General features: G+C 40.4%; 1 protein-coding gene across 1 annotated transcript in view; it reads left to right on the top strand.

The window, feature by feature from the left end:
* LOC308283167 (interferon-induced very large GTPase 1-like) overlaps nt 1-23,899 on the top strand; it is a gene marked incomplete at both ends in the record, with an annotated part of 47,561 nt that extends 23,662 nt beyond the window's left edge. Inside the window, 7 exons of the mRNA XM_080723545.1 lie at nt 13,236-13,344; nt 13,647-13,779; nt 16,696-16,822; nt 18,263-18,300; nt 18,405-18,654; nt 19,046-19,083; nt 19,184-23,899. Of these exons, the coding sequence (XP_080579671.1) occupies nt 13,236-13,344; nt 13,647-13,779; nt 16,696-16,822; nt 18,263-18,300; nt 18,405-18,654; nt 19,046-19,083; nt 19,184-23,899 (5,411 nt within the window). The remainder of the gene's footprint in view (nt 1-13,235; nt 13,345-13,646; nt 13,780-16,695; nt 16,823-18,262; nt 18,301-18,404; nt 18,655-19,045; nt 19,084-19,183) is intronic.
* Between the last annotated feature and the right edge of the window lie 4,053 nt (nt 23,900-27,952).

Raw genomic sequence — 27,952 nt, 5'->3', positions numbered from 1 at the left:
TAGCATGGGTGTAGTGCAAAAATATTTTTTTTACATGTTCATCTCAGAAGAATCTTTAAGGCCAGTGAGTTTCAGGTGGAAAATTTTTAAACGGCTACCGTTTTTTTTTTTCAAATGAAAATGTAAAACGGGTCAAAATGACCCGAACAGCACTTAAGGGTTAAGTAAAATGTGTAGGTATTTGAACTTTACTTGAGTATTTCCAATTTCCAACACTTTACTTCCACATCTCGGATGCAAATATTGTACTCCACTACATTTATTTGAAAACCTTAGTCACTAGTTACTTTGATGTTGATAATTATTACAAAACATACAGTAACCAATTCAACTCTATTTACCTTTCGACCATTTGAAATTAGCCGATTTACAAGCTCATAATGTGTCGCGATGTGACACATTGTGAGCTTGTAGATATGCTATTTTCAGATTTCAAATGTTTGCACGTTTGAAAACTTGAAGTGGGACATTTGCGTACTGAGTACTTTTACTTTTGGTAACCCATTCAGGCCAGGAACACATTTTGCTGTTTGGGAGGGGCTTACAGTACATGTACAGTATATAGCAACATATTTGTTTTGTAGGCTAATTTCTGATTTAGCCCTATTCTATAGGTTAGGCCTAAATATATTTTGATGCCAATACTTTTATACTTTCACTGAAGTACATTTTGAATTCTGTACTTTTACTTGTAACAGAGTATTTCTATATTGCATGTTCTGCACCCTGTCCGTCCGTGTGTGTGTCCGTCCGTGTGTCCCGTCCTTCTGTCTGTGAACAGATAATCTCCGGGACTGGGTAGGCAGCCCACGGCGTAGGCAGCCCAGCCTGGCGGAGATATTTGAAGAGGTGAAAAGAGGTGAATGTACTAACATAATAGACAGCTTCACAATCAGTCAGCCCATTTCCAAGAAATGGATCCCTGCAAAACAAAAAGTTAAAGAAAACCTTCTTCTTCAAGCTAATCTTTGAACACAGTTAATTCTTCTGTGTGTGCGTGCGCGCCAAGTTAATATTTACACACTAGGGCCTAGTCCATACGGCGCCAGGCAGGAAATTAACCGGGGTGGTAGAGCCACAATTTCCCATGAGTGTCCACATGCAAACGCATGAAAACGGAGGACTAGACGAATAGTTTCCAAAACTCCGGCTGCAGTGCATTTGTGTTACCCGGGCGTATTTATTTTGCCGTGTGGACAGCATAAACGGTGAAGTTCTTTGCCTGCTTACGTCACCTTGTGCTCCTCCTCCTAAGAATATGCATTATGAGGAGCCCGTTACCATTAGAGAGCTGTCTTATTTAGGGATGGAGCCCTAAACAACTTCATAGATGGTGGTCAGCCACAAACTCACAGTCGCAAAAGATACCAGTTGTTCTGAATTTGTCGTCTCATATCTTTCCACAAAATATTAGAAAACGCTCAACAGTGGGCTCGGTAAAAGCCCATAAGCAGGATCGATAAGGTTCTTATTATCAATAAAAATTAACGAGCTACATGCCTACATCCCTAGTCTATCTATAAATGCGAGAAGTCTCTGCGTGTCTGTCTGTCTGCGTGTGTGTCTGTAATCCGCGTATCTCGAGAACCGTTCGTCCCACCGGCTTCAGATTCGGCACGCGCGTTCCCCGCCGCGGCACGGAGTGCAGTGCCGGGCCTCGACCCGACCCGACGCACGTTTTTCCGAAACGGCGCAAAACGTTCGGAATCTCCTTATGCGGAGCTGATTGTTGACATCAGGCTGTTCCGGAGGAAATCGTGTCATTGTGACATCACTTCATAAAAGGCTCTGACATCACGTACACCACATGACCCCACACTCCTATGACAACACAGGCATATTTACATTGTTCCCGAGTTGGCCAGGGCGCCGACTAGACGCTCGGCCGCCCATCTCCATATATGGGCATAAATGGACGTATCGGCGCAAGCGCTGACTCATTGTGACATACAATGGACGCAATCTCCGTATATGGGCATAAAGGGGACACAGATACAGAGATCTCTATATCTGACATCACTTCTGCTGACTCAAAGACAAACAGGCAAACAGATGGTCAAAACGGGTCCTACAGAGATCTCCATATATGGGCATATTTACATTGTTCCCGAGTTGGCTAGGGCGCCGACTAGACGCTCGGCCGCGCATCTCCATATATGGGCATAACGGGTCCTACAGAGATCTCCATATATGGGCATATTTACATTGTTCCCGAGTTGGCTAGGGCGCCGACTAGACGCTCGGCCGCACATCTCCATATATGGGCATAAATGGATGTATCGGCGCAAGCGCTGACTCATTGTGACTTAAAATGGACGCAATCTCCGTATATGGGCATAAAGGGGACACAGATACAGAGATCTCCATATATGGGCATATGGGCATTCTGACATCACTTCTGCTGACTCATTCTGACATCACTCCTGTACTTTGCACGTGTTGAATCTCTATATATGGAGATAACCGACGCATCTCACAAGCCATGGGCATAAATGGACACACGCAAACAGATGGTCAAAACAGATCCTATGACAACAGGTATAATGGGGTTTGCATTAAAGGGCGGGGCATTCATCCCCTATTTACATTGTTCCCGAGTTGGCCAGGGCGCCGACTAGACGCTCGGCCGCCCGAAGGGCGGCCGAGCTTCTAGTCTTAAGTAATGGAGCATCTGACGCGACGCAACGTGCCTCTTCTCATGGTCAAAATCTGGATATTAATAAGCAGCCATGAAAAGAGCACTCGCATTATTCATAAGCCAGTGATTGTTCTCAATAATCTGTGAGAAGTCTGTTAATTTGCTGTATGAGTCATGATTTTATTCTCTCTCTCTCTCTCTCTCTCTCTCTCTCTCTCTCTCTCTCTCTCTCTCTCTCTCTCTCTCTCTCTGTCAAACGATATAAGCACAATAAAGCGTCCAAAAGGCAGAGAATTATTTTCACTGCATTACAGGCCATTTGCAGGTTTTTAAAATGAGTTCCACTAACAGCGCAAGGTCTCCAGGTGTTTTTATTTATAGGCATATAGCCTATATTAGGAGCAAACGGAGAAGAACATTAAACGCAGAAGGAAGGATGATATATAGGTCCTATTTGTGGATTTATAGATATTTCTGGACAACTGCCAATTCAACCAGCATATCTCTTACGGGTTCTGTGAGTCTATTTATTAATTTGCTGTATCAGTAATGAGTTCATTTTCTCAGGCCAATATCGATTTCAAGCATACATATACGCACGCATGCAGGCATTATTCACAGCATTATTGCCGTGAATAATGCCCTAATTTAACCTCACAAAATCTTGTAGAGGCTGAACCAAACCAGGACACAAGACAACAAAATCAAGGGTTGCCAACTCTGGGCAACAAAGGTTCTTCCCCGGTTGGGGGCTGCTGCTCTTCTTTTCTTCTTTCCTCTTAGCCCAGGTTCGAGGTAAGTATAGGTGTTTAGTTAGGGTTTTCTTTCCACAGGGTTACGGTGAGTATCAGGTAGGTCTAATCTTTTCTTTTCCCACAGGTTTTATGGTAGGTATGGGTGAGTATGGTATTTCTTTCTTTACAGGTGGCCGGTAAGTACGACATAAGATAATTATGCATAAGGTAAAGAAAAGGTGAGTATGGTTCTACTCTAGGTTTCCCCGTAATGTACGGTACTAGGTATAGCTTGGATTCCCGGGATCGGCAAGTAAGGTTGCCCGTCCTTTTCCTTCTCCTCTTCACAGGTTTCCGTGAGTACTCTCTCTCTCCAGAGGTTTTGGTACGCTTTCCTCAGAGGTTCAGCTATAAAGGGTAAAGGATAGCTAAACAGTCTGGGGACATTCCATTTTGAACAATATGCCTGAAATCATGAATGCAGCAGGCGATTTCTATGACATTTTGCACGCACATTCCCACTAGGTCGAGGAACAAATGCCAACCTTTTCACATGTTATAGCGACCATGCAACAGGTTGACTTTTGCAAAACGCAATTATCTATTGTCTTGTACTTCATGAATCATACTTTATAATGGTTAGCAGAGGTCAGTATGTTGATTATTACAGAAGGTTTATATACACAAGAGGTAAGGTAAACTATAAACCCTGCAGTCACTCGACTCACTGACAACACAATACAAATAATATGATAGTCAAACAAGTAAGGCTGTAATCTAACCATGTTTTAAAGATTCAAACTTTTTTTTTTCAAACGGACAATCCAACAATTGATTTTTAATTAATTTAATAAAGAACAAACAATCGGACCATCGAACGATCGAAAGTACTGTACCTTTAACCAGCTACAACAGTTTAGGAAATGTATTAAAAAAATGTTATTTTACCCATTAAAAACACGTTCATGTTGTGTTTAAGCTTAATTCGATGGGTTATGTGATCTGTTTTGGAAAATCCAATCGGAGAACATGTTGCGCTGTTTGTTTCCTGATGAATAGGCTCATCTCTGTCAATGTATGGCGGAGAGTTGCATGAATGATGTAATGGTGACCGCGTCACGGACAGGCTGAGCCTGAACTGGTCTTGATGTAACAACCCAGAAACAAACGGAGGTTCGAACCTCTGATTGTTCGCTTACAGCCCTACAAACAAGTTGGAGGTTTCTGAGTTGAAAGGTTAAAGCTATACTGTGTAAGTTGCTAAACTAGTGGTCAGTAGCGGTATTGCTTTTTTCTGCCGTTTTTCGCCTGGGGTCGCGGACCACCGGAGCGGCGCCGCAAACCACCACGACGATACGAATCCATGGAGGGGTAGAACGTAATTTTCTGGCCAGGATTTGGGGATTAAGAGGTTAAGAATCCTTCACCATGGTAAACACTGTAGCTGAGGGAAGCTACTTCCTGAAGATACGGCAGATACGCCTGTGATCTGCCTGTGATTGGCCGGTAGTGTATCATGTGTGTATGATCCGCGATGTGATTGGCCAATGTATACACAATGTATACAGATGATGCAGATGACGTAATTTTTCTGCGAAATCCGGTCCCCGGCCAGGATCATGGAAAACATATAAAGAGAAAGGCTAAGGCTTTAGAAGCTGAAAATAACAGAGTGGGTGTTCTAAAACTTTAGCGATTTAACAGTTAGGACAATTTTAAGATTTGTTTTATAAAAAAAGTTACATGTATGACTTTAAGTTAAGGTAATGTGACATTACGTTTTATTTTTTTGTTTTGGACAGATTACATTATGTCACAAATAATATGTTGATTTAGTGTCACCTGATTAGTAACACATTCATACTGTACACTTAGGTGCTTTTTTAAAATTCAGATTTCTTATTGATATCTGATGAATGTGAGAGCTCTCTCTCTCACACACGTACGCACGCGCGCAGCCGCGCACACACACACACACACACACACACACAGACACACAGACGCACGCACGCACGCACGCACGCACGCACGCACGCACGCACGCACGCACGCACGCACGCACACACACACACACACACACACACATACACACAGTTTCTCTCTCTCTCACACACACACTACTTATCAGAGGTTGGCATGTTACATATTACAGGAAGAAGGGAAGAAGTTTTTATTATGCCACATGTCTGGAATGACTGTCAGGTCCAGGGTCAGCCAACAGTGTCTTATCGTACAATAGGCCACCCCCACTGGTCAGAGTCACAGTACTTAAACTTCTCTTACCAGTTCAGATCAGACCAGTGAAAAGATTAATGATGAGTGAAGATTAGGATTAGAACAATGCATGTGTTCTGTTTAGAAGATAGTTTTAGGTAGGGACTTTCTAAACTGAGAACTAAGAAGATAGAAAGTAAGTATGTTCAGCTTTCTGGTTACATTTAGTTGCAATTAAATTAGTTAAGTTGTTTTATATCAGTCAAAAGTCATTGTAAAATGAAAATTTCACCACTTTTCAACATATCTTCATATAACTGATCCTCACTAATGTCCAAGATAAAATAGCACACTTCTTTTCTGTCTGTGTCTCAAAGGAGGGCAGTTCAGAAACCCACACTGATGCCGCACTGACACAGTTCCTTGTTCGCCAAGCGGTCTGTGAAATAAGCATGTTGATTATTTTTTTATTTTTTTTATCTAACTCTGGCTGTTGTTGTTTAGGCTAGTTGTATGCAAAATTGCAAATATAAACTGCTGGGTAACCAGAAGTGTGGTCACCTGAGAAGCCTGATTTGGAAATATAGTCTGAAATGTTAATATTTCAACAATTGCTATACAACCTTTGGGTGTCTTTATGGCATACAATAAGTTGAAGGGTAATTTTGCAGGTTCAAATCATGTGTATTTCACTTTGCATTATTTCATACCATTTCCCAAAGCATACTTCTATTCTTGACTCATTTACATTTTTGAAAAGTGCAAAACATACATGCATTATGTCTTTTGTATGGTTGAAGCATTGCATTTCCCTGTGATTGTGGTATGAATAGGAATTGTTTGTTACAGTAAGTGTAGTAATACTGCTGTAAAGACCTGCCGTGTTTGTATTGTGTTATAACTACACAGTACCTGACTGTGCCTGTGTGGTTTTCTGTCAAATAATTTACCCATCATTACTGTGAGTTGGCAACCTTAAACTCTGTGGCACACTATGCGCTGTTGGTGCACAATGTGTGTGCAGGCATGTAAAGCAGTGTTGTTTCTCATTCGTCTGTTTTTCAATCATCAACCTCAATTACTGATTAATGGTGTTTTTGTTTTTTGGCCAGAAAGGCCAAATTTGGCACAAAACCTTCTGTCCTTTTCCCCCCGGGAATGTGGTTCAAAGTTTTACCTTGATAGTTCCAGCATGTCTGAGATTAGCTGTTCACAGATATAAAGAGAGCTCACAGGAGCAAAAACATAATCCAAACATAATGGCTGTTCAGGCACCAGGCCTAGCAGGGATACAATAACTTGAATGAGAGCGTTCTCTGCATGTATAAAGTACATTCAAGTTTTGTTCATTGATTGAAAAATGTATTAGAAGTTTGCAATAGAAAAAGGTACAGTTTCATGACAGTACAAATCACTGGTACAAGGTCAACTAAAAGGAGATCCCAGAAAGCAGAGGCTTATTTCCACAGGAAACTCACTTTAAGTATCTCATATAACATTGAAAGACAGACGGATAGAACATACTTTATCTAAGATAATATCAGTTTCAAAAGCATAACATCAAATACAAAGACAGAAAAAAAAGTGGGGGGAGCATGGGGCATTAGTCTATTTACAAGTCACGGGTAGCAGCCGCCTGAAGGTGACTTTTCATACAAATTTTGAAGGAGGCTAGGGATTTGCTCTCCTTTAAGGCTTGTGGAAGGGCGTTCCACATGTTGATGATAGCAGGAGAACGAGTTATAGCAGGGGCCAAACTGGGAAAGTTTGTGCACTTGGTGAAGAGTTTTAGATTTTTGGAATGGTGTTAGGTATGGGCATAAGGTTTTCAAAAACCATCGCAAACAAGTTGGGCTCACCCCCTAGTGGTCTGTTTGCAATGAATCAAATATTAGATATGTTAGTATATGGTTGAAACCCCAAATAATTCATAAAAGAGATGTGTCAATGGTTTCTGTTACTATTGGGTATTAGTGTGGTACGATGTGTACTTCCGTAGGATTTTTGTGCTAAAATTGTTTTTTTTTGCAGATCCTGGTTCTATAGAGTCCAAACTATGAGAAAATGATGGGTGTCAACTTTTCCGGACCCCCACCCCCTTTCTGGGGGTCATCTAGTTTGGGACCTCCCAGAACAGTACGCCAGCCAGTTAATGTCCAATTTTCTTAATATTAGGGTTGTTTTGTAGGTTTTAAAACATTCTGAGTTCATTTATTACACTTTTGAAGCAGCCAGAATAAGCTTTTTGACTTTTGGTTGGGGTCTTACCTCACCTGGGACCCCCCAGACGGACCGCTGAGCCTATCTCAGTACTCGCTCTGCTCCTGCTCCAGAACAATGTCATATTAGATCATAATTGAAGCATAAAAGTTTTCTCTGAAAACAAAAATAAGTAGTAACAAATACCAGGGGTCTTCCACAGGGGCTTTGGGACCCCTGGGGGTCCTCAGAGTTACTACCTAGTGTGATACGAAGTGTACTTCTAAGGATTTGTGTGCTAAAATGTATTTTTTACTGCTTTGGCTTTTATAGAGACCAAACTGTCAGAAAATGATGGGTGTCAGATTTTCCTGACCCCTGCCCACTTTCTGGGGGGTCATCTATTTTAGGACTTGCAGAACAGTATGCCAGCCAGTTAATGTCCAATTTTCTTAATATTACTTGTTTTGAAGGTTTTAAAAGTCCATATATTGTACCTTTGAAGCAGCCAGAATAACCTATCTGACTTTTGGTGGGGGTCTTTCCTCACCTGGGACCCCCGGGATGACCCCTGAGCCTATCTCTTTCAGGTATCATTTATACTGCATTGTGACGTAGTTGGCATGGAGGATATGTGGTAGCAGTGCAGCTCCAAGTTCTTTGACTGAAATCCCATCCCATTAACCTGCATTATCACAGATGTGGGGTTGTTGGACCAAAGTGTTCCAATGACTCCAATGTTGATGGAAATTAGTAAGCCTTGCCCAGGCCTGAGGCTCTTAGGGCAGGAGTCTATGTCCTGTTTCTGTGAGGCAGCTTGATGTACAAGTACCCCTGGCCAGTGGACATGATAATAGTTTGTCACAGGGACATACCCCAATCCAGCCTTTGATGCTGAGGTCATACATTCAAGATGTATGACAAGGTCCATATATGGAGTTCCCTGATGTCTTCAATATTAAGCCCATATCTACAGTAACAGGACTTCATATGGGAATGCCCATATATGGAAGCCACATCGGCCACATACCACACTAACAGAATCCATATTTGGCCAAGACAGATGGCCAAGACAGCCCATATCTGTGTGGCTGGTTCTACAGACAGGGATCTCCATGTATGGGAATAAAAGTGATTGTATGTATGATGTCAGATGTCATAGGACTTTCACATAACAAATAACTGAGTAAGCATGTTTGGGCTCTCACAGCATATCTCCATATACAGTACATGGATCTCCATATATGGGTACCAGGGGTCTCCATATATGGGTAACAGGTCCGATATACATCACTGGCCAGATGGCAAAGAATTGGCGCCCTGAGGCATCTTACTAGTAAATAATACTGATAATACTAATAAACCATCAAGTACACTACATAAACCCAGGATACATAAAACTAACAGTTTCTAATATTATTAAAAAATAGATAGCAAATTGCAGAACTGGTTGCAAGAATAGGGCCAAAACTGAAACAGCCGTTTGGCTGGCCCCCTAGTAACTCTGAGGACACCTGGGGGTCCCGGACCCTGTGGAAGACCCCTGGTATTAGCTACTCATTTTTGTTGTCAGGTACAGAGCCAAGGTACAGGTACAAAAGCTTTTATGCTTCAATTATGATCTAATTTGACACTGTTCTGGAGCAGGAGCAGAGCAAGGACTGTACTGAAATAGGCTCAGGGGTCATTCCGGGGGTCCCAGGTGAGGAGAGACCCCCACCAAAAGTCATAAAGGTTATTCTGGCTGCTTCAAAAGTGCAATATATGAACTTAGAAACTTAAAACCTTCAAAACAACTCTAATATTATGAAAATTGGACATTAACTGGCTGGCATACTGTTCTGCAAGTCCTAAAATAGATGACCCCCCAGAAAGTGGGCAGGGGTCAGGAAAATCTGACACCCATCATTTTCTGACAGTTTGGTCTCTATAAAAGCCAAAGCAGTAAAAAATACATTTTAGCACACAAATCCTTAGAAGTACACTTCGTATCACACTAGGTAGTAACTCTGAGGACCCCCAGGGGTCCCAAAGCCCCTGTGGAAGACCCCTGGTATTTGTTACTACTTATTTTTGTTTTCAGAGAAAACTTTTATGCTTCAATTATGATCTAATATGACATTGTTCTGGAGCAGGAGCAGAGCGAGTACTGAGATAGGCTCAGGGGTCCGTCTGGGGGGTCCCAGGTGAGGTAAGACCCCAACCAAAAGTCAAAAAGCTTATTCTGGCTGCTTCAAAAGTGTAATAAATGAACTCAGAATGTTTTAAAACCTACAAAACAACCCTAATATTAAGAAAATTGGACATTAACTGGCTGGCGTACTGTTCTGGGAGGTCCCAAACTAGATGACCCCCAGAAAGGGGGTGGGGGTCCGGAAAAGTTGACACCCATCATTTTCTCATAGTTTGGACTCTATAGAACCAGGATCTGGAAAAAAATCAATTTTAGCACAAAAATCCTACGGGAGCTGTTTTTTGGACGCATCGTACCACACTATATGATAAACAACATACTAAAAGTTTAGGAAAAAATAACTACCGGAAAGGCATCATTTTCAAGATGGCGTCCACGATGGCTGCCGGGAGCTAAAAATGCCTATTTAATGTGTAAGAATTCATATAAAATATGCACTTGTTAACTAGCATTTTCATTTTTACATGGTGTTAGGTATGGGTATAGGGTTTTTAAAAACGATCGCAAACAAGTTGGGCTCACCCCCTAGTGGCCTACAATATACTGACCTATCTAATTTCGGATTCATTGCAAACAGACCACTAGGGGGCAGGCCTTTCCGGTAGTTATTTTTTCCTAAACTTTTAGTATGTTGTTTTATCATACCCAATAGTAACAGAACCCATTGAAAAATCTCTTTTATCAATTAGTTGGGGTTTGAACCATATACTAATATCTCTAATATTTGATTAATTGCAAACAGACCACTAGGGGGCGAGCCCAACTTGTTTGCGATGGTTTTTGAAAACTTATACCCATACCTAACACCATACCAAAAATCAGAAACTCTTCACCAAGTGCACCAAATTGATGATTTTTGACCAGTTTGGCCCCAGCTATTAGAGCCTTGTTAAGTGTTAAATCTACATTGATGATGATTAGTCGAGCTGCCTCTGGTGTTGTGATCGTGAACATCCTTGATAGTCGGGGACCCCAGGGCAATAAAAGGACCGTTTGGTTCAGTTTCTCGCAAATTCCCTAAATTTGGCACAGATGTTGTCCAAAACATACTTAATCATTTGAAGATGGGTGCCAAGATGGGCACGCCATGGTACTGCCATATTGCGCAATCCAATTGGTGTCCCATTAACTTTACATTACAGGGAAAAAACGCAACAAAAAAAATCTGCTTTAAGTAGCATATAACTGGTCAAACTAGGGGGTTTTCATGATTCTGAATCCATTGCAAACATCCGTTTTGCATTAAAAAGAAACATTCATTGGGCTAAAACGGCCGCCAAAAAAGTGTGAAAAGTGATGACTCATCACTTTTCATCACTAAACCATAGTCTTGTAGGGCAGTTTTTTAGCCCAAGGAATGTTTTTTGTGCAAAACAGATGCTTGCAATGGATTCAGAATCATGAAAACCCCCTAGTTTGACCAGTTATATGCTACTTAAAACAGATTGTTTATTTATTTATTTTTTTGCTTTTTTTTCCTGTAATGTAAAGTTAATGGGACACCAATTGCATTGTACAATATGGCAGTACCATGGCGTGCCCATCTTGGCACCCATCTTAAAATGATTAAGTATGTTATGGACAACATCTGTGCCAAATTTGGCGAATTTGCTAGAATCTGAACCAAAATATCCCCGGGGCCCCCGACTATGACCTTTAGGAAGTAGTTTGTCAGGTTGGGTATCTTGGAGGTGTAGTGTATCTTGTACACCAGGCCCATTGCAAGATGCTGTACTCTGTCCGCTACTTTGAGCCACCCCACGCTTTCGTGGTGATGATCGGTAAGGTGGGCCTGAGGAGGAAGACCAAGCACAACCCTAATTAGTTTGTGCTGGGCTGTTTGGAGCTTTAACTTTAACACACGGGTGACTAACCGGTCCTTTAGGCCGATTTTGAGATTTCAAAGTGCAATAACTCTCCCCTTGAATGTCTCAGAAATTTCCCCTTCCATGACTTTTCCTAAATACTCAAGATATATGTTCTCGTTTTTTTTCCACTTCTGAAACGTTTCCTAATTATGAAATAAAATACAATTATACCACTCTGACGGCACTTATCGGCAGAAAAGACCGTTCTCCCCCATTTCTCCCAGCAGCAAGAGACTTCACACCTACAGCCCCCCTGGAGTGCGCCTTTGTTCCTTCTAATAGAACATTTACATGTCCCTGTCAGCAAAGATAACATGACTAAATACACTATCTCTAATGTTGTATTTTATAATTGAAAATAATAATGATAATATCAATGTATCAATTGTATTGTTATCGCACATTATCGCACCACGTAACAGTTCTTCATTTCGTTGCGATAGAGAATGCAGATATGCGGTGGTGTAAAGTAACGTTACGTAGGCCTACAGTTTTGGGGTATTTGTAGTACTTGAGAGTATAATATATACAGTATACCATATATAATGAGCCAAATGAAACCAAATGGAACCGTCCGGGTCCATTTGGTTTCATTCTACAGACAAACGTTTGGCGAGGCTGTTTTTTCCCCCCAGCTGTAGCCTATCATTATCGCCTAATTCTTCTCTGTCCTGCGATGGTGTTTGCGTTCGTCAATCATATCTGATCATTTGAGTTATAATTTGAGGGTTATAAATGTTTGAGTTATAAATGTCCATAACGTTGTACACTCTGTCTCTTCTCTTTCTCTCTTCTCTCTCTCTCTCTCTTTCAAAGGTGAACTGTAAAAACTATTGTGTAGCGACATTATTATTATGTACATTTCCATTTGTTAACTTCAAATAAATGTTTCAATCCATTGATCAGTGGCTGCATTCTTTACTGATAGCTGTGTAATTTGAATAGCCAATGTGTTAGTATTGTTTTGAAATAGGCCAATTTGTTAGTTTCGAAACAATTCACACAGTACTGTGTGAATTAAAGTGGTTTATGTATAGGCCTATTTTATATTATAATTTGTAAATACGTTTTGAAATAAATGTCTAGTGGAGTAGAAGTTAAAATATTGGAAATTGGATTTACTAACGTAAAGTACAAATAGCCAAGTTCTCCAAGTTAGAATGTATTTTTTTGTACTTTACTTTACTTTACTTGAGTATTTCCAATTTCCAATACTTTTTCTTCTACTCCACTACATCTCGGAACCAAATACTCCACTACATTTATTTGAAAACTCCAGTTACTAGTTACTTTGCAGATATAGATATCTTTTACAACTTGCTGGACCTGGCTGCCATCAATGCATATGTGTTGTTCAAAGACTGCATGCGCAAACCCCGACTCACCAGAAGAGAATTCCTACAGGAACTCGGACTTCAGCTATGCAAGGAATACATGGAGGAAAGGGGCCGAGCCATGCCAGTGCATACACCTAGGCGATCGCGGACAGCACTACAGGTAATTACATTGTTTTTATAGTCATTAGTTACAATATATATATATATATATATATATATATATATATATATATATGTATATATATATATATATATATATATATATATATATATATATATATATATATATATATATATATATATATACACACGCACATGTACACATGTATTGTGCATTACAAATCATGTATTCACTCCTTTCTCTCTCTCTCTCTCCCCCACAGCCGCTGCCGACCACACCAAACACACCACGAGCTGCAAAGAGGGTCCGAACACCAAACACTCCCCAGACACCTGACACAGACACCCCGAAGAGGAGAAGGCAGTGTCAGCTGAACAGATGCGGAAACAGAACTCTAGATTCCTGTCAGAAATGTGGCATCAGAGCGTGTGGCTCGTGTGCTGGGGAGTTCTCCATGACTTGTCCAAAGTGCCTGTAAATGCACCAGAACGAACATTTTTTTTTTGTGGTGAACTTGAAGTTGCATGCCAGCATGTTTTATTTTTTGCCCGTTTTTATTACACACTTGCTTTATATTCTGATGTAAACTGTTGAAAACAATAAACGTTGTTGAATTATGACACTTTCTTCGTTGCTGTTATTTATTCATTCATCAGTATGCCTGTATTATTATTATTATTATTATTATTACCCGTAATAGTAGTATTATTTACCACTATTACCATCATTGTTTGATAATATAAGCATACGGGCATAAGGGGACTAAACACAGCAAAATCCCAAAATAATGAGAGTTTTATAATAGCCTATCAAGCAACAGAAATGAATTACTACTAGTTGTAGGCTGCCTACAGAGAATTATTGTCTCTCTGTCACAGTCACCGCCGTGTTCATATTTCAAGCTCAACACACATTGATTGGATGACAGAATATTTTATTAGACATACATGTATAGCCCTACCACATGTAAAAAAAAAAACATTCGTGAAAGCAACCTCTCTCTCGCTCACGCACACAGACAATTTAAGTATCTCATATAACATGGAATGACAGGGATAGAACACAGTACTATGCAGTAGTAATAGTAGGCCTAATAATAATAACTAATAACTATGGGTAATAATAATAGTAATAAGAATAATAAAGTCGGGACATATGAAAGCTTTGGCCTAATTATTTTATTTTGTCATGTGTCTAATCTAATCTCCACATTAGATTAATAATCAATAGCGCGGTGCGTGCTGTGTTGGCCTTGAATCTCCCAAACCGTAAATAAAACAAAGCCATAAAAGATATGTTTCTGGATAAACAAACGTGTCTATAACCACTCAAACTGCATGGCGCACTGTGCGCAAAGACGCTGATCATTGATTTATTCCTGCATGCAAAACTGAACTGTTTTAAAATGACTTTCAAAACTCAACAATCCGTTATAATACAAAGGCCTCGGCGGATGCTGGGCTGCGCTGCGAAGCGATACGAAATTAAACCAGTGACATTAAAAGTAAGATCATGATACAGTAGGCCTAGGTCATTTTCTCAAGCCTGTTCCCAAACCATGAAGTTAACATTGAAAGCGAGAGTGTTTGAGAGGTCAATTGAAATGCTAATTCAAATTCGGAAGACAATAGAACCCCCGCTGGCAGCAGGGGGAGGAAGTGTTGCGCTCCTGGGCAAAAAGGGAGAGAAAATAACGGTCAAAATGAACGATAAATGCAGGCGTAGTGGTAGTTTTTTATTTTCAGTCACCCAAGTGTTAAGGCAGCTGGGGCGTCGCAATACCAGACAATCAAGGAGGGGCCCAATAAGAGCATCTCCTAGTGTATTTTGAGATTTAATATTGATCAGTTGGGCAACCCTTTGCGAGAAACAAATTTGTTGGTTGACTTTATTGATTACCTTGGTAGTAATTTTTCACTGGATAGGTTAGCCTCCAGGATGCAACCCAGGTAGCAGATGTGTTTTCTTCTTTCTATCACAGTGTCACCTACTTTAATTGTGAAGTTCTCAACTAGGCTAAGTTTCTGACTAGATCCGAAGAGGATACATTCAGTTTTACCTAGGTGAATTGAGAGTCTAGGCCTTTTCAACCTGCAATATGTCATCCGAGTCTTCCGCGAACAGAAACAGATTGCAGTCACAAGCAGATGACATGTCGTTTATGTATTTTAAGAACAACAGTGGGCCTAGTATACTCCCTTGAGGTACTCCACGGTTTACTGGGAGGGGGGGGGGGGGGGCAGGGTTCCGTTGACTTCCACCATCTGTTCCCTCCCCACCAAGTAAGAGTGCATCCATCTCACTGCCGTGCTGTCAAGACCAATAGCTTTGAGTTTTTCAATCAGAATAGAATGATCGACGGTGTCAAATGCGTTCTGGAGGTCCAGCATGACCATGCCACAATATTTGCCATCGTGAATTTCATGTTTGATGTAATCATTCAAATAGATGAGGCATGTATCTGTGGAATGGGACTCTCTGGAGCCAGAATGGAACTCGTAGATCAGTTTATTCTCTTGTTCATAGACACCTTTTTCAATTACCTTAGAGATGGAACTAAGGATTGAGATTGGCCGGTAGTTGCCAGGGTCAAGTTTACTGCCTTTTTTGTGCAGGGGGGTTACCTTAGCAAATTTGAAGTCCTGGGGGACATAACCCTGCTTGATAGATAGATTAATAATATGGGTAATGATTGGGGCAATGGTGGCAGCTGAGTCTATGAGAAAAGTGGCACTGTTGAGCAGCCTAACTCGTTCACTCTCACTGGGTGGGATTTATTTTAATTAATTGTGAAACCTACAGTAGAAATTACTTACTGCCATGCATTGCATCCCACTCTCTCTCAGATGTCTGACAGTAATAGCGATGTGAAACACCCATCAACCCGCCGTCGCATTGAGATAAAGGAGAACAAAGGAGATCTGACAATCACAGTGGAACTTCTGGGACAGAGCAATAGCATATCACAGAAGACAAAAATATGGTAAGACTCCTCCCTCCGCGTCATCAGCGCCCAGTGGAGTCGGCGATAGGGCCTTTCTGTGTGGAGTTTACATGTTCTCCCCATGTCTCCTAGGGTAGATGCCCTCACAAAAAATGCAGTAGTCCTGGTTTCTATACTACCTCCCCCTAGCCAGCTAGGTGCTCCCCAATTCCTCTGGCGCGGCAGGGGGGGAGTGGAAACCAGGACTAGAGGTTAGGTAGTTGGCACTGGGTGAGAAAATGGGTTGCAAAAACCGTGGGATAAAAAATATTTGTAAAAAATAAAATATGGTAAGACTGTATTTGATGGCATAAGACTTTCAAAACACCTTGCCCAAATTATGCATTATTATTCATTAGAAGTATAGAATGTTTAATACATTCTGTGGAATTTACCAATTTTCTTAGAGTGATCCCAAAGCGGTTGATACTGGAAGCTCAGAGCTGAAAGATTCTGTTGGAGATGATGACAACACAATAACTGAAAACAAGCCCTCAGATACCAGCAGCACTGTTCCTGCTCCAAGTGAGACAGGTAAACACCTCTACTAATTAAGTGTGCCTGCCATGCAATGGCAAAACACTTATTGTACTCGCTCATACTTAAGCCGGACGGACGGACGGACGGACGGACGGACGGACGGACGGTCCTATTCCCCAAATTTCGTCACGTAACTACTGCCGCACCATTTACGCCACCCCTGCAATATATACATAAAAACGTGCTGCTCGGCCGGGAATGGCGTGCTATTACTTTTCTTTCCGATCTGCGTTACCATGGCGACGTAATTGGCAAAAAACAACGCTTAATTTTCCCCATTGACTTCACATTCAAGTATTTTTCTCTCGCAAACCATATGGGCTAAAGTTTCAAAACTCGGAGAGGAGATTCATAATAGTTTTAAGAATGAATAAATGAATGAAAATAATAATTACATCACTCGGCCTCATGGTGGCGCTATAACGGGCAACTTTACGTTTTGCCCCGTAACTCGAACCGTAGATCGGAAAATGAAATTTCTTTTTTCCCTGAACAAATGCGCAAAACGTAATCATCTCATGCCAGAACGCGTTTTTCAGGGGGAATGACCCTCTCAAAACAACTTGTTTTCCTTCATAACGTCATATAGTCTACCGTCCACACAGACTGACTTTTGGTCAAATGTATCCTGCGATTCCATTGTCCCTACGCCGTTTCCCCCACTTAACCCTAACCCTAACCTCATTAAAACTACGCCTAAACCTAACCTTAAAGGAGTAGTTCACTCCCAAATATTATATCACAGTATTACTCACACCATGGAGACTTGAATACATGTTTTGAGGAATGTTCCACCCCCAATATAAGCAAGGAAAATCCTTTAAACAGAGTCATGTTTGCCATCTAATTGTAACCATTTAATGACTCTAAAATGTCAATCTGTTGTTATAAAAACCTTCATCAATATTAAAACTGTTATTATGGCAAAAAAAAGAAAAGAAATCTAATGCATTTAGCCCTATTGTGGAGTGTGTGTGTGTGTGTGTGTGTGTGTGTGTGTGTGTGTGTGTGTGTGTGTGTGTGTGCGTGTGTGCGAAGGGAGAAGTAGCCGATCAGAGCGCTTTGCTTGGCCCAGTGGATGCGAAATTTAGATTTAAAAAACTCACTTGTTGATTCACTCGTACAACAAAATGTGTTTTACTTGAAAAAAATGCTTCTCAGGTAGAATATCGATGGGTGATTAAAATGTAATTAATTGCGATTAATTAATCACAGAGCCTGTAATTAATTAGATTAATTTTTAATAGCATCCCAGCCCTAATATATATATATATATATGGTGTTTGGATACAGTATGTGTGTAAACATATGTATACACACAATATATTTACCGGTATGCTTATTATTAAAACACAGGCTTATAGAATATGTAATGTAATATTAAATGAAGCAGCATTTAGATACTTGTACATGTGTGTACCGTATATACTGTAGGTGACATCAATCAAGATAGTTTCAAGATCAACTCGAAGGTAAGTATATGCTGATAATCATCGTGCATAGGGGTCTTTAATACAGATTTATTATGTAGGGTGTAGGATGTTGCAAGATATTTGTCATGTTTCCCCCCCATAAGATGATCCTTGATACTCTGATGGATGTGGGAGACGAAAACTTCAAAGTGTTCAAGTCATATCTCAACAAGTCAGACTCATCCAGACGCATCCCCTGGAGTAAACTGGAGAATGCTGACAGAGTGGATGTCAGTCATATAATAATGTCAACCTACCCTGAGACAGCTGTGACGGTCACAATCCAGCTTTTGAGGCAGCTCAACTTGAATGACCTAGCAAAGAAGCTTTCAGAACGTGAGGCAGCACTCAAAGGTATGTCATGTCCCCTATGTTCACAACTACAACAAATTGTTATAATCTATTGTTGGTTTCAAGCCTTGATGATGCCCGCCAACAGATATGAGTAATGTTGGAGAAACGCCTGAAAACACCACAGCATCTTCCCATCCACCACAGCATGGTAATAATGTCTTTATTTGAAATGGATGTTCAACGTCTTTGCTTTACTTTGCACTTTGCTAAGAGCTTGGAGCTCTTAATTGATCCCTTTGAACTTTAAAAGCATACTGGGTCAAATCTGCATATTTGTGTCACGGAAGAAGAAGAAGAAAGACAACTATGACAAGATATGACAAAATATACTTAAACAACACATAATTGAGTTTAATTTAAAGATTTAACGTCTATTTATTGATACAAATAGGTTCCTTTGATGAAGTTAGCATCAAGAACACGTCTGAGGTAAGATAACTGTATTTGTCTCAAGACATTCAGGGCTTTTTGCTTTGATCAAATTTTATGAACAGGCTTTTTGTAATTGTTTTGATTGCTTATTTTAAAGGTCAGCCAAGGACAGCAATTTGTGAAGATGTGTGAAGCAATCATCCCAGAGGAGAAACGTACACAAGAATTTAATGAACTGCTTTGCAGACTTCACCTCAAAGACAACTATGTAGATAAGTTGACAACTGCTAACATTCTTGAAATAGGCTCTTCCATAAAGAAGACAGATGAAATAACCGAGAAAGATTTAGTTCATACTTTTCTTCAGAAGTTGTTGATGCTAGACCACAGTGCCAGGTACATTCCAGTAACAGTAGAAGACAATTTAAAAGGCACTCAAGATTCTGATAAGGTTTCCAAAGAAGTAAGTTTCTTTGATGCTTTTGACATGGCCACTGGTCAGAGCATGAAGCAGAGCCATGTCCATCCAATGGACGTTCAGATGGCTGTGTTTCACTGCTCAGATAGCTTTCTCAGGCAGAACATGATTACCAAACTATCACAGTGTCAGTATGCCTTACCTTTACTTGTGCCTGATCCATACACAAAGGATATCCAATGCCCGTTGTGGACCTTTAGGCAAATAAGAAAAACATGGAAGGTAACTGATAAGTCAGGAAACACAAGTAAGAATTTGCCTATTTGCCAGGCTGAGACACCTATGGTGTCTTTTTTACGCTTTGGCTCAGTGTCATCTAAATCTAAATCTCAGCTGATGAATATCTTGATCAATAGCCGCCACAACACATTCTTTCATAAGAATTGTTCAGGTGCCACCAAATCTCACTGCCTGATAGATGGTATGGCAGAGATTGCCTGGTACTGTCCTGCTGGAAAACCAAATGATGCTTTCTCTGACTGTGTTGCCTTCTGTAATCTTCATGGAGATGCTCTAACACATGATAAACAGCGTGAAATACTGGTTGATAAGGCTTCAGTCAACGTTGTCCTTTTACCTACTCTGAGAAGAGATGATAAAATGGTAGCAGACCTTGTTAAGGGCCCAAAACCTCTCATTTGTCTCCTTGCTGATAATGACTCTGTTGCCAAAGAGATCAAACCAGGAAAGTTCATAATGGGTGTGAAGGACAGAAGTGAGTCAAATGTGGCTGAAGAAATGACAAGAGTAATTAGAAACATTTTGTCAAAAACAAAACCATCCTTCCAACTTGAAAGTATGGGAAATGTTTCTGGAATCATAATAGACGAAAAAGACCCTGCATGCCAAAAAGGGAAATCTTGTGCTCAGCATATATTGGATTTGCTCAAAGGAAAACAGCTTTCAGAGATCAAAGGCACCTTTCTACCATGTCATGGCCAATTGTGGCATGAGTGGTGCGAAACAAACAAAGACCTCTTCCGCCTCAAAGGAGACAGTTTAGAGAAGGACAAAAGTGAAAAAGAAAATAAACTGAAGTGGATAAGACAGAAACAATGTGCCAAACCACCCAGTAAGCTTATGCAGATGTTTATTGAAAACATGCAGTCTCTGGATGAGAATGAAAAACTCTACTTCCTAAAATGGATTGTATTCTGTCTCGATGACAGCTTCACGGATAAACTTTCTGAACTCAACCAGGAATATGATGCAAAATGGTCTGAGGTCTTGGCTTTGAAAAAGAAGAAAGGGCAGGCCACATCACAGCTGCTGACGAAGAAGCAAAAGGAGTTGGAGGACATTTCAGTTAAACTACAGTCAGCAACTGTTGGACTTGAGCACATCTTGAGAGAAATAGGACAAATCTATGAAGCCAATGAATGTATTGGTAATAGAGGAAAATGGTCTCAATACCCTAAGCTGGCTGCAGAGCTTATGATAGCAGGACACCCAATGGAACTGATGGATGGAGATGCAGCTCATGTGCCTTTAACATGGATCACTAGTGTTCTAGATGAGGTCATCAAGACACTCGGAGACAAGAGAGTTTTTGTTTTGTCAGTTTTAGGCATCCAGAGCAGTGGAAAGTCCACAATGCTGAATGCAATGTTTGGATTGCAGTTTGCAGTGAGTGCTGGCAGGTGCACAAGAGGGGCCTTCATGCAGCTAGTGAAAGTGTCAGAGGAGTTCCAGAAAGACGTCGAGTTTGACTATGTCCTGGTTGTAGACACTGAAGGACTGCGTGCTCCTGAGCTGGCAGGGCAACATACTCATCACAATGACAATGAATTGGCAACATTTGTCATTGGTCTAGGAAACATGACTTTGATCAACATCTTTGGAGAGAATCCATCTGAGATGCAAGATGTTCTTCACATTGCTGTTCAGGCCTTCATGAGAATGAAGAAGGTTAAACTGTCTCCAAGTTGTCTGTTTGTTCACCAGAATGTTGCAGCTATTGAAGCTGGTGACAAAAACAAGGAGGGAAAGAGACGACTACAAGAAAAGCTTGATGAGATGACCAAGTTAGCTGCCAAAGAGGAAGAGTTTGATGCTGACTTCTTCAGTGATGTCATTGCATTTGATGTAGAAAAAGATGTGAAATACATGTCTCAGCTGTGGGAAGGCAGTCCACCCATGGCCCCTCCAAACCCAGGTTATAGTGAGAACATCCAAGAGCTGAAGAACATGATCCTTTCAAAAGCAAAAGAGTCTAATGGAATGACACTTTCAAAATTCAGCAGCACCATTAAAGACCTTTGGGATGCCCTGCTGAATGAAAACTTTGTATTCAGTTTCAAAAACACAAAGGAAATTTCATTGTACAGAAAACTTGAAGAAGAGTATGCAAAATGGACCTGGGCTTTAAGGAAAGAAATGCTGACAATTGAAAACCAACTTCACAACAGAATTGAAAATGGAGGACTTGACGACATTAATATGAGCGATCTTATCAAAGAAATGAATACGTCTTGGGAAGAAGTGGAAAAGGCTGTGAAGAAATATTTTGATGAAGATAAAGATGAAGTACTGGTTCAATGGAAAACACGATTTGAAACCAAAATTAAGGCTTTCCGTGATGAACAAGTGAGAGGAGCCAAACAAAAGCTAGGGGAAATTATTCAGCAGAGGAATGCTCGAAAGAATATGGATGATAAGAAGACAGTTTATGAGAATACACTTCTACAGAAGAGCAAAGAGCTTGCCAGCAAGCTAAAAGACAAGGCAAAGGATGAAGATGAACTTAAAAAGGAGTTCAACTCTCTTTGGGAATGTTGGGTTTCTGAGCTCACGGCAGGTGTTCCTCGCATAAAGGACATAGACATCCAAAAGGATGTGGATTCTATCCTTTCGGAAATGGGATATGAGTGGAATCTTCTAACAGACCGCAAAACGCAAGGTTGTTACAAAGACATGACAAAGAGAGGGAATTATTTTGATTGCATAACCAGTAAGCATAGCAAATTGTTTGCAGTTGAAGTTCTCAAAAAGGCTTATAAACAGTTTTCTTCATGGCTGAATTCAACAAAAGAACCTAATTATGATGATCTGATCAGAGCCCTGATTGCCAATGTTGAGAGACTAACCAATGCCTTAATTAAGAAGAAACCTGTTAACACAGATTACCATATTGGTCACATGCATGAAGTTGCCTTAAATGTGGAAGAAGAAGTGAAAGATTTTGAATCCCACGTTGCCCTCAAGAAGGAGTTTAAACTTGATCTATTGCTTAACGCCTGTACAATTGCAAAGGCAAGTTTTCAAGATGCTCACAATGAATTCCAGAAGTCCAATGATGCGTGTGCATATTTGGAAAACCAGAAGGGACAATACTATAATGCATTCAAAAGCTTTTGTGAAGGTAACTCCTCTGCCGCTGTGCTTGGTGAACTACTTTGTAGCAAACTGAAGGAGTCTGCAATTCTGCCTGTCCATGACAAGACTGCCCTTGACTTGGCTGGAGAGATGGCAAATAGTCACCCTCCCTTCAGTGGGAATAGGGTGAATTTGGAGAAACATGTTTTACAATCACTGGCAGAAGAAAGGGACTTTGACAGTTACGTGACATATATCAGACATCCAAGGAAACAAGTAGAGCTTTTTATCAAAAAATCTGTTGATACTTACATATCCACCAATCAGAACATTGTACACGGTATCATGAAGAAAAATGTGGAGGATATAGTCAGGCTTCTGAGTCAAGCAGTGCATGATGCAACAGAAAAAGTCAAAACACAGAGTGGAGACACCAGCTTGTGGTTGAGGGAGTTCTCTGATCAGTTAAAAGATGACCTACGTGTGGTCACCAACTGCTATGATCATGTTAATGACATAGATGATTTTGACTTTCTTAAAGAGGAGATTGAGAAACACCTTAAGTCCATGAAGGCAGATTTGAACAGCCTCTTAACCAACCTGGCGGATGTCCGGTTGAAGACTGACACAATTCTTATCGAACAACTGTGCAACTGTTGCTGGGAACAGTGTCCTTTCTGTTCTGCCATTTGTACCAACACCATTAAGGATCACAGTCCAGATGATCACAGTGTCCCTTTTCATCGCCCAAGAGCCGTTTCTGGAGGCTCCTATAGAGGTACAGAGAAATTTGTCATTGATTTCTGCACAACGCTGGTTGCAAGTGATAGCAGTTTCTTCCCTGGAGAAGATTCAGAGGAGAGCATTCCATACAAAGAGTATCGGAAAGATCCAGACTGTGCTAACTGGAGAATTACCCCTGATGAGTCAAAACTGACATACTGGAAATGGTTTGTATGTCACTTTCAAAAGAAACTGGAGGATCATTACGGCATGAAATTTGAGGGGAGAGGAGAAATTCCTGTAGCATGGAAAGGGCATACAAAAGAGGAGGCTATCAAAAGCTTGGAGAACATGTAGTCTGTGAATGGCTCACAAACAACCATAACATGCTATACCAAATAGCAAACCTAATTGGCTAATTATTTTTTGCTTTGTGGTTTAGTTCAACAAAATAACATAATTATAGCAATCTGATAAGAGCCCTCATTTCCAAAGTTTAGACACAAACCGATGTCTTAATTAAGAAGAAAACCTGTTAACATAGAAGGCTACCACATTGGTCACATGCATGATGTAGCAAAACATGTGGAAAAACTAGTGAAATATTTAGAATCCCTCATCGCTCTCAAGAAGGAGTTTAAACTTGATAGTTGCTTAATGCCTGTACATTGCAAAGGCAGGTTTTCAAAATGCTCACAATGAATTCCAGAAATGCAATGATGCACATGCATATTTGGAAAACCAGAAGCGACGGGGACTACTATAAAGCATTCAAAAGCTTTTGTGAAGGTTACTCCTCTGCCGCTGTGCTTGGTGCTAGCACTTTGTAGCAAACTAAATGTCTTTGACAAGACTGCCCTTGACTTGGCTGGAGAGATGAAATGTAGTCACCCGCCCTTCAGTGGGAATAGGGCAAACTTGGAGAAACATGTTTTACAATCACTGGCAGAAGAAGAGGACTTTAACAGTTATGTGACCTATATCAGACACCCAAACAAGTAGAGTAAAAAAATCTGTTGAGACATATCCACCAATCAGAACAAGGTACTCGGTATCATGAAGAAAACTATGGAGAATATTGACCATCTTCTGAGTCAAGCAGTCCATGACACAACAGAAAAAGTCAAAACACAGAGTGGAGACACCAGCATGTGGTTGAAGGAGTTCTCCGATCAGTTAAAAGATGACCTACATGTTTTCACCAACTGCTATGATCATGTTAATGACAAACGATTTTGACTTTCTTAAAGAGGAGATTGAGAAATAATCTCTAATAGCCGGGGAGCCACAGGCCAAAAATGAGAGAGGACCTGTGATGTCATGACATACTTCAAATTTGTGTTTGTCCTATTAATTTCGTTATGGGGTTCTTCATGATTCTGAATCCATTGCAAGCACTTTATTTTGCATGAAAAACATTCCTTAGGCTAGATTTCAGCCCCACAAAATGGTGAAAAGTGATGAGTCATCAAAAATCACAGTTTTGAGAGGCCGGAATCTTGCCCAATTAATGTTTTTCATGCAAAACAAACTCTTGCAATGGCTTCAGAATCATGAAGAACCCCCCTCACATGCTACTTAAAGCAGATTTATTTTGTGTATTATTTACCTGTATAGTGAAGTTGATGGGACAAGTGATACAAATGGCCATAACTTTTTGCAGGCCTCTCATTCTGTGTACCTTAATGACAAAATGAATAGAAAAAACAAAAATAAAAAGTATGTAATGACGTCACAGGTAAAACCCTATTCTTTGAGCTTTTGGGCCTGTGGCTCCCCGACTATAAGTCCATATAGGCAGATTTGAACAGCCTCTTAACCAACCAGGAGGATGTACTGTTGAAGAGTGACACAATTCTTATTGACCAACTTTGCAACTGTTGATGGGTACAGTGTCCTTTCTGTTTTGCCATTTGTACCAACACCATTAAGGATCACAGTCCAGATGATCACAGTGTCCCTTTTCATCGCCCAAGAGACGTTTCAGGTGGCTCCTATAGAGGTACAGTGAAATTTGTCATTGATTTCTGCACAACGCTGGTTGCAAGTGATCATAGGTTCTTCCCTACAGAAAGTTCAGAGGAGAGCATTCCATCCAAAAATATCGAAAAGATCCATACTGTGCTAAATGGAGAATTAGCCCTGATGAATCAAAACTGATGTCACTTTCAGAAGAAGCTGGAGGATCATTACGGACAGAAATTTGGGGGCTGAAGAGAAATTCCTGAAGCATGGAAAAAGCATACATTAAATCATTTTCATTTTTTAAAAGCAAACAAGATTTCCAAAAATTACTGTCCATTCAAGCAAGGTACTGGTATAAAGCATTTCCCCCCTAAGTTATGGCTAATGTGTTATCCCAAAACAATTAAGATTAAATTAATAATAAGAGAGTAATTTATTTTCTTTTTTTATAATCATTGGGCACAAGGATATGTAAGGAACAAAACAACCTCATTTTGGTTGTAAACAAGATGATGAAGCAACACATTTCCATTGTTATTCTTTTCATTTACGGAAACAAGTGAAACAATGCACTGACACTGTAGAATAAATCAAATCTATCTATCTACAATATATAACATTTGTCATTTTCTGTTTAGTTAGCCTTGTGTCATATTTCCTGATCAAAGACATTGAACTAAAAAATGTGTAACATCTACATATGAGAAGATTTCATATCAAAATTGAGAATCTATTTGACACAGTACATTGTGGATGAAAGACATTGTAACAATTGAACACATTTATAACTTTACCAGCATTTGATGTAATTTACATGGAATATTCTTCAAATAAACATGTGTGTTCAGTTATGAATGGATTATTCCTTAGTCTGTCTGTCTGTCTGTCTGTCTGTCTGTCTGTCTGTCTGTCTGTCTGTCTGTCTGTCTGTCTGTCTGATGTACATACTCTAGCATACATATTTACAAGTTTAAACTTGCTCTACCACACAGGTAGATCTATAGTTTTAGCATACTCTAACACAGGGGTTTTCAAAGTGGCTGACAGGGCACCCTGGGGTGCTAGCTGTGACGGCAGTCCAAGGGTGCCACGAGATCATTTGATAATATTTGGAATTTATTTGGACACTTATAAGTACACAAAATATTAAGTAAACTTGAAGTACAAAGTTATTTTCAGTCAGTTCTACTCCTAACCAAAATGGCTATTATCTCAAAGTGTTCCTCGCAAAACAAAATCACTGTCGGTAAAGCAAGGCCCTGCTTCATCATACAAGACTGTTGCACAAAACTAGTGAAAACAGGCGATCTACAAGCACATCGCAAGGTGTTGTGTGCTTGTAGATCTGCTGTTTTCACTAGTTTAGTACATAGACTAGCCCTTACCCGTTCAAAGATATGAGCTCCGAAATGATGTGCAGTGTGTGGGTTATGGGGTGTGCACTGTGCACACAGTATATGAGGGATGGAAAGTAACTTTAACTGGTGCTTGCATGATAATATGTAGGAGCATCAATGTAAGAAATACCCGTTTCGTTTAATGGCTACAGAGATACTGTGTACCGATCTGCATGATTTTTGGACAACATCTGTAACAGGGCCAGACAACACCCCCCCCCCCCCCCCCCCCCACCACCACCACCCCCGCCCGCCTACACACACACACACACACACACACACACACACACACACACACACACACACACACACACACACACACACACAGCTGGTTAAACATGTTGCCTCATGCTAGATGCAGAATAGATATGCCTCATGCTAGATGCAGAATAGATAGTAGATACACCATTAAAATGCTAATATACAGCATACGATTTGTGAAAGTGACAAACAGGCTTCACAGTTATGTTAGGTGTGTTCATATGCTAATGGTGATGGGATTTCAGATCAATTGCTCCAGCCACTGAGGAGAAACACTGTTTCAGACAGACACTCAGACAGACAGACAGACAGACAGACAGACAGACAGACAGACATTCGGAAAATTATATGTTTGATGATAACTGTTTTGGAGATACAAGGTTTCCACCCGACAACGACGATATTCTATAAATATAAGGTGCTGGGAGTGAAGATTATAATGTAGGGGTACCTCGGATTAAACAAATATTCATGGGGTGCCCTGAGACCAAAAAGTTTGGGAACCCCTAATGTAACACACGCTGCCATACTAGTTATATTCTATTAACATGCTTTAGTACTCAGATGCACTAGTTAGATTGTATTAACATACTCATACCTTATAGAATGATTCAAATAAAGTTGTATTCATACAAAAGTTTGCAGCTTTAATGGTCAGTTGACAATACTGAACCTTTCACATTCTAGTGCATCTTTAGTAGTACAGTAGAACACATATTTGACAAGCTGTATTATAGAATCATTATAAAGGGTATGGAAAACGTTTAAATGATCATTACTGTTAAAA

The sequence above is a fragment of the Nannobrachium achirus genome (assembly GCF_963921795.1).
Source record: "Nannobrachium achirus genome assembly, chromosome: 4".
Lineage (NCBI taxonomy): Eukaryota > Metazoa > Chordata > Actinopteri > Myctophiformes > Myctophidae > Nannobrachium > Nannobrachium achirus.
The sequence above is the reverse complement of the archived record's forward strand: the minus strand, read 5'-3'. Positions and strand labels throughout refer to the sequence as shown.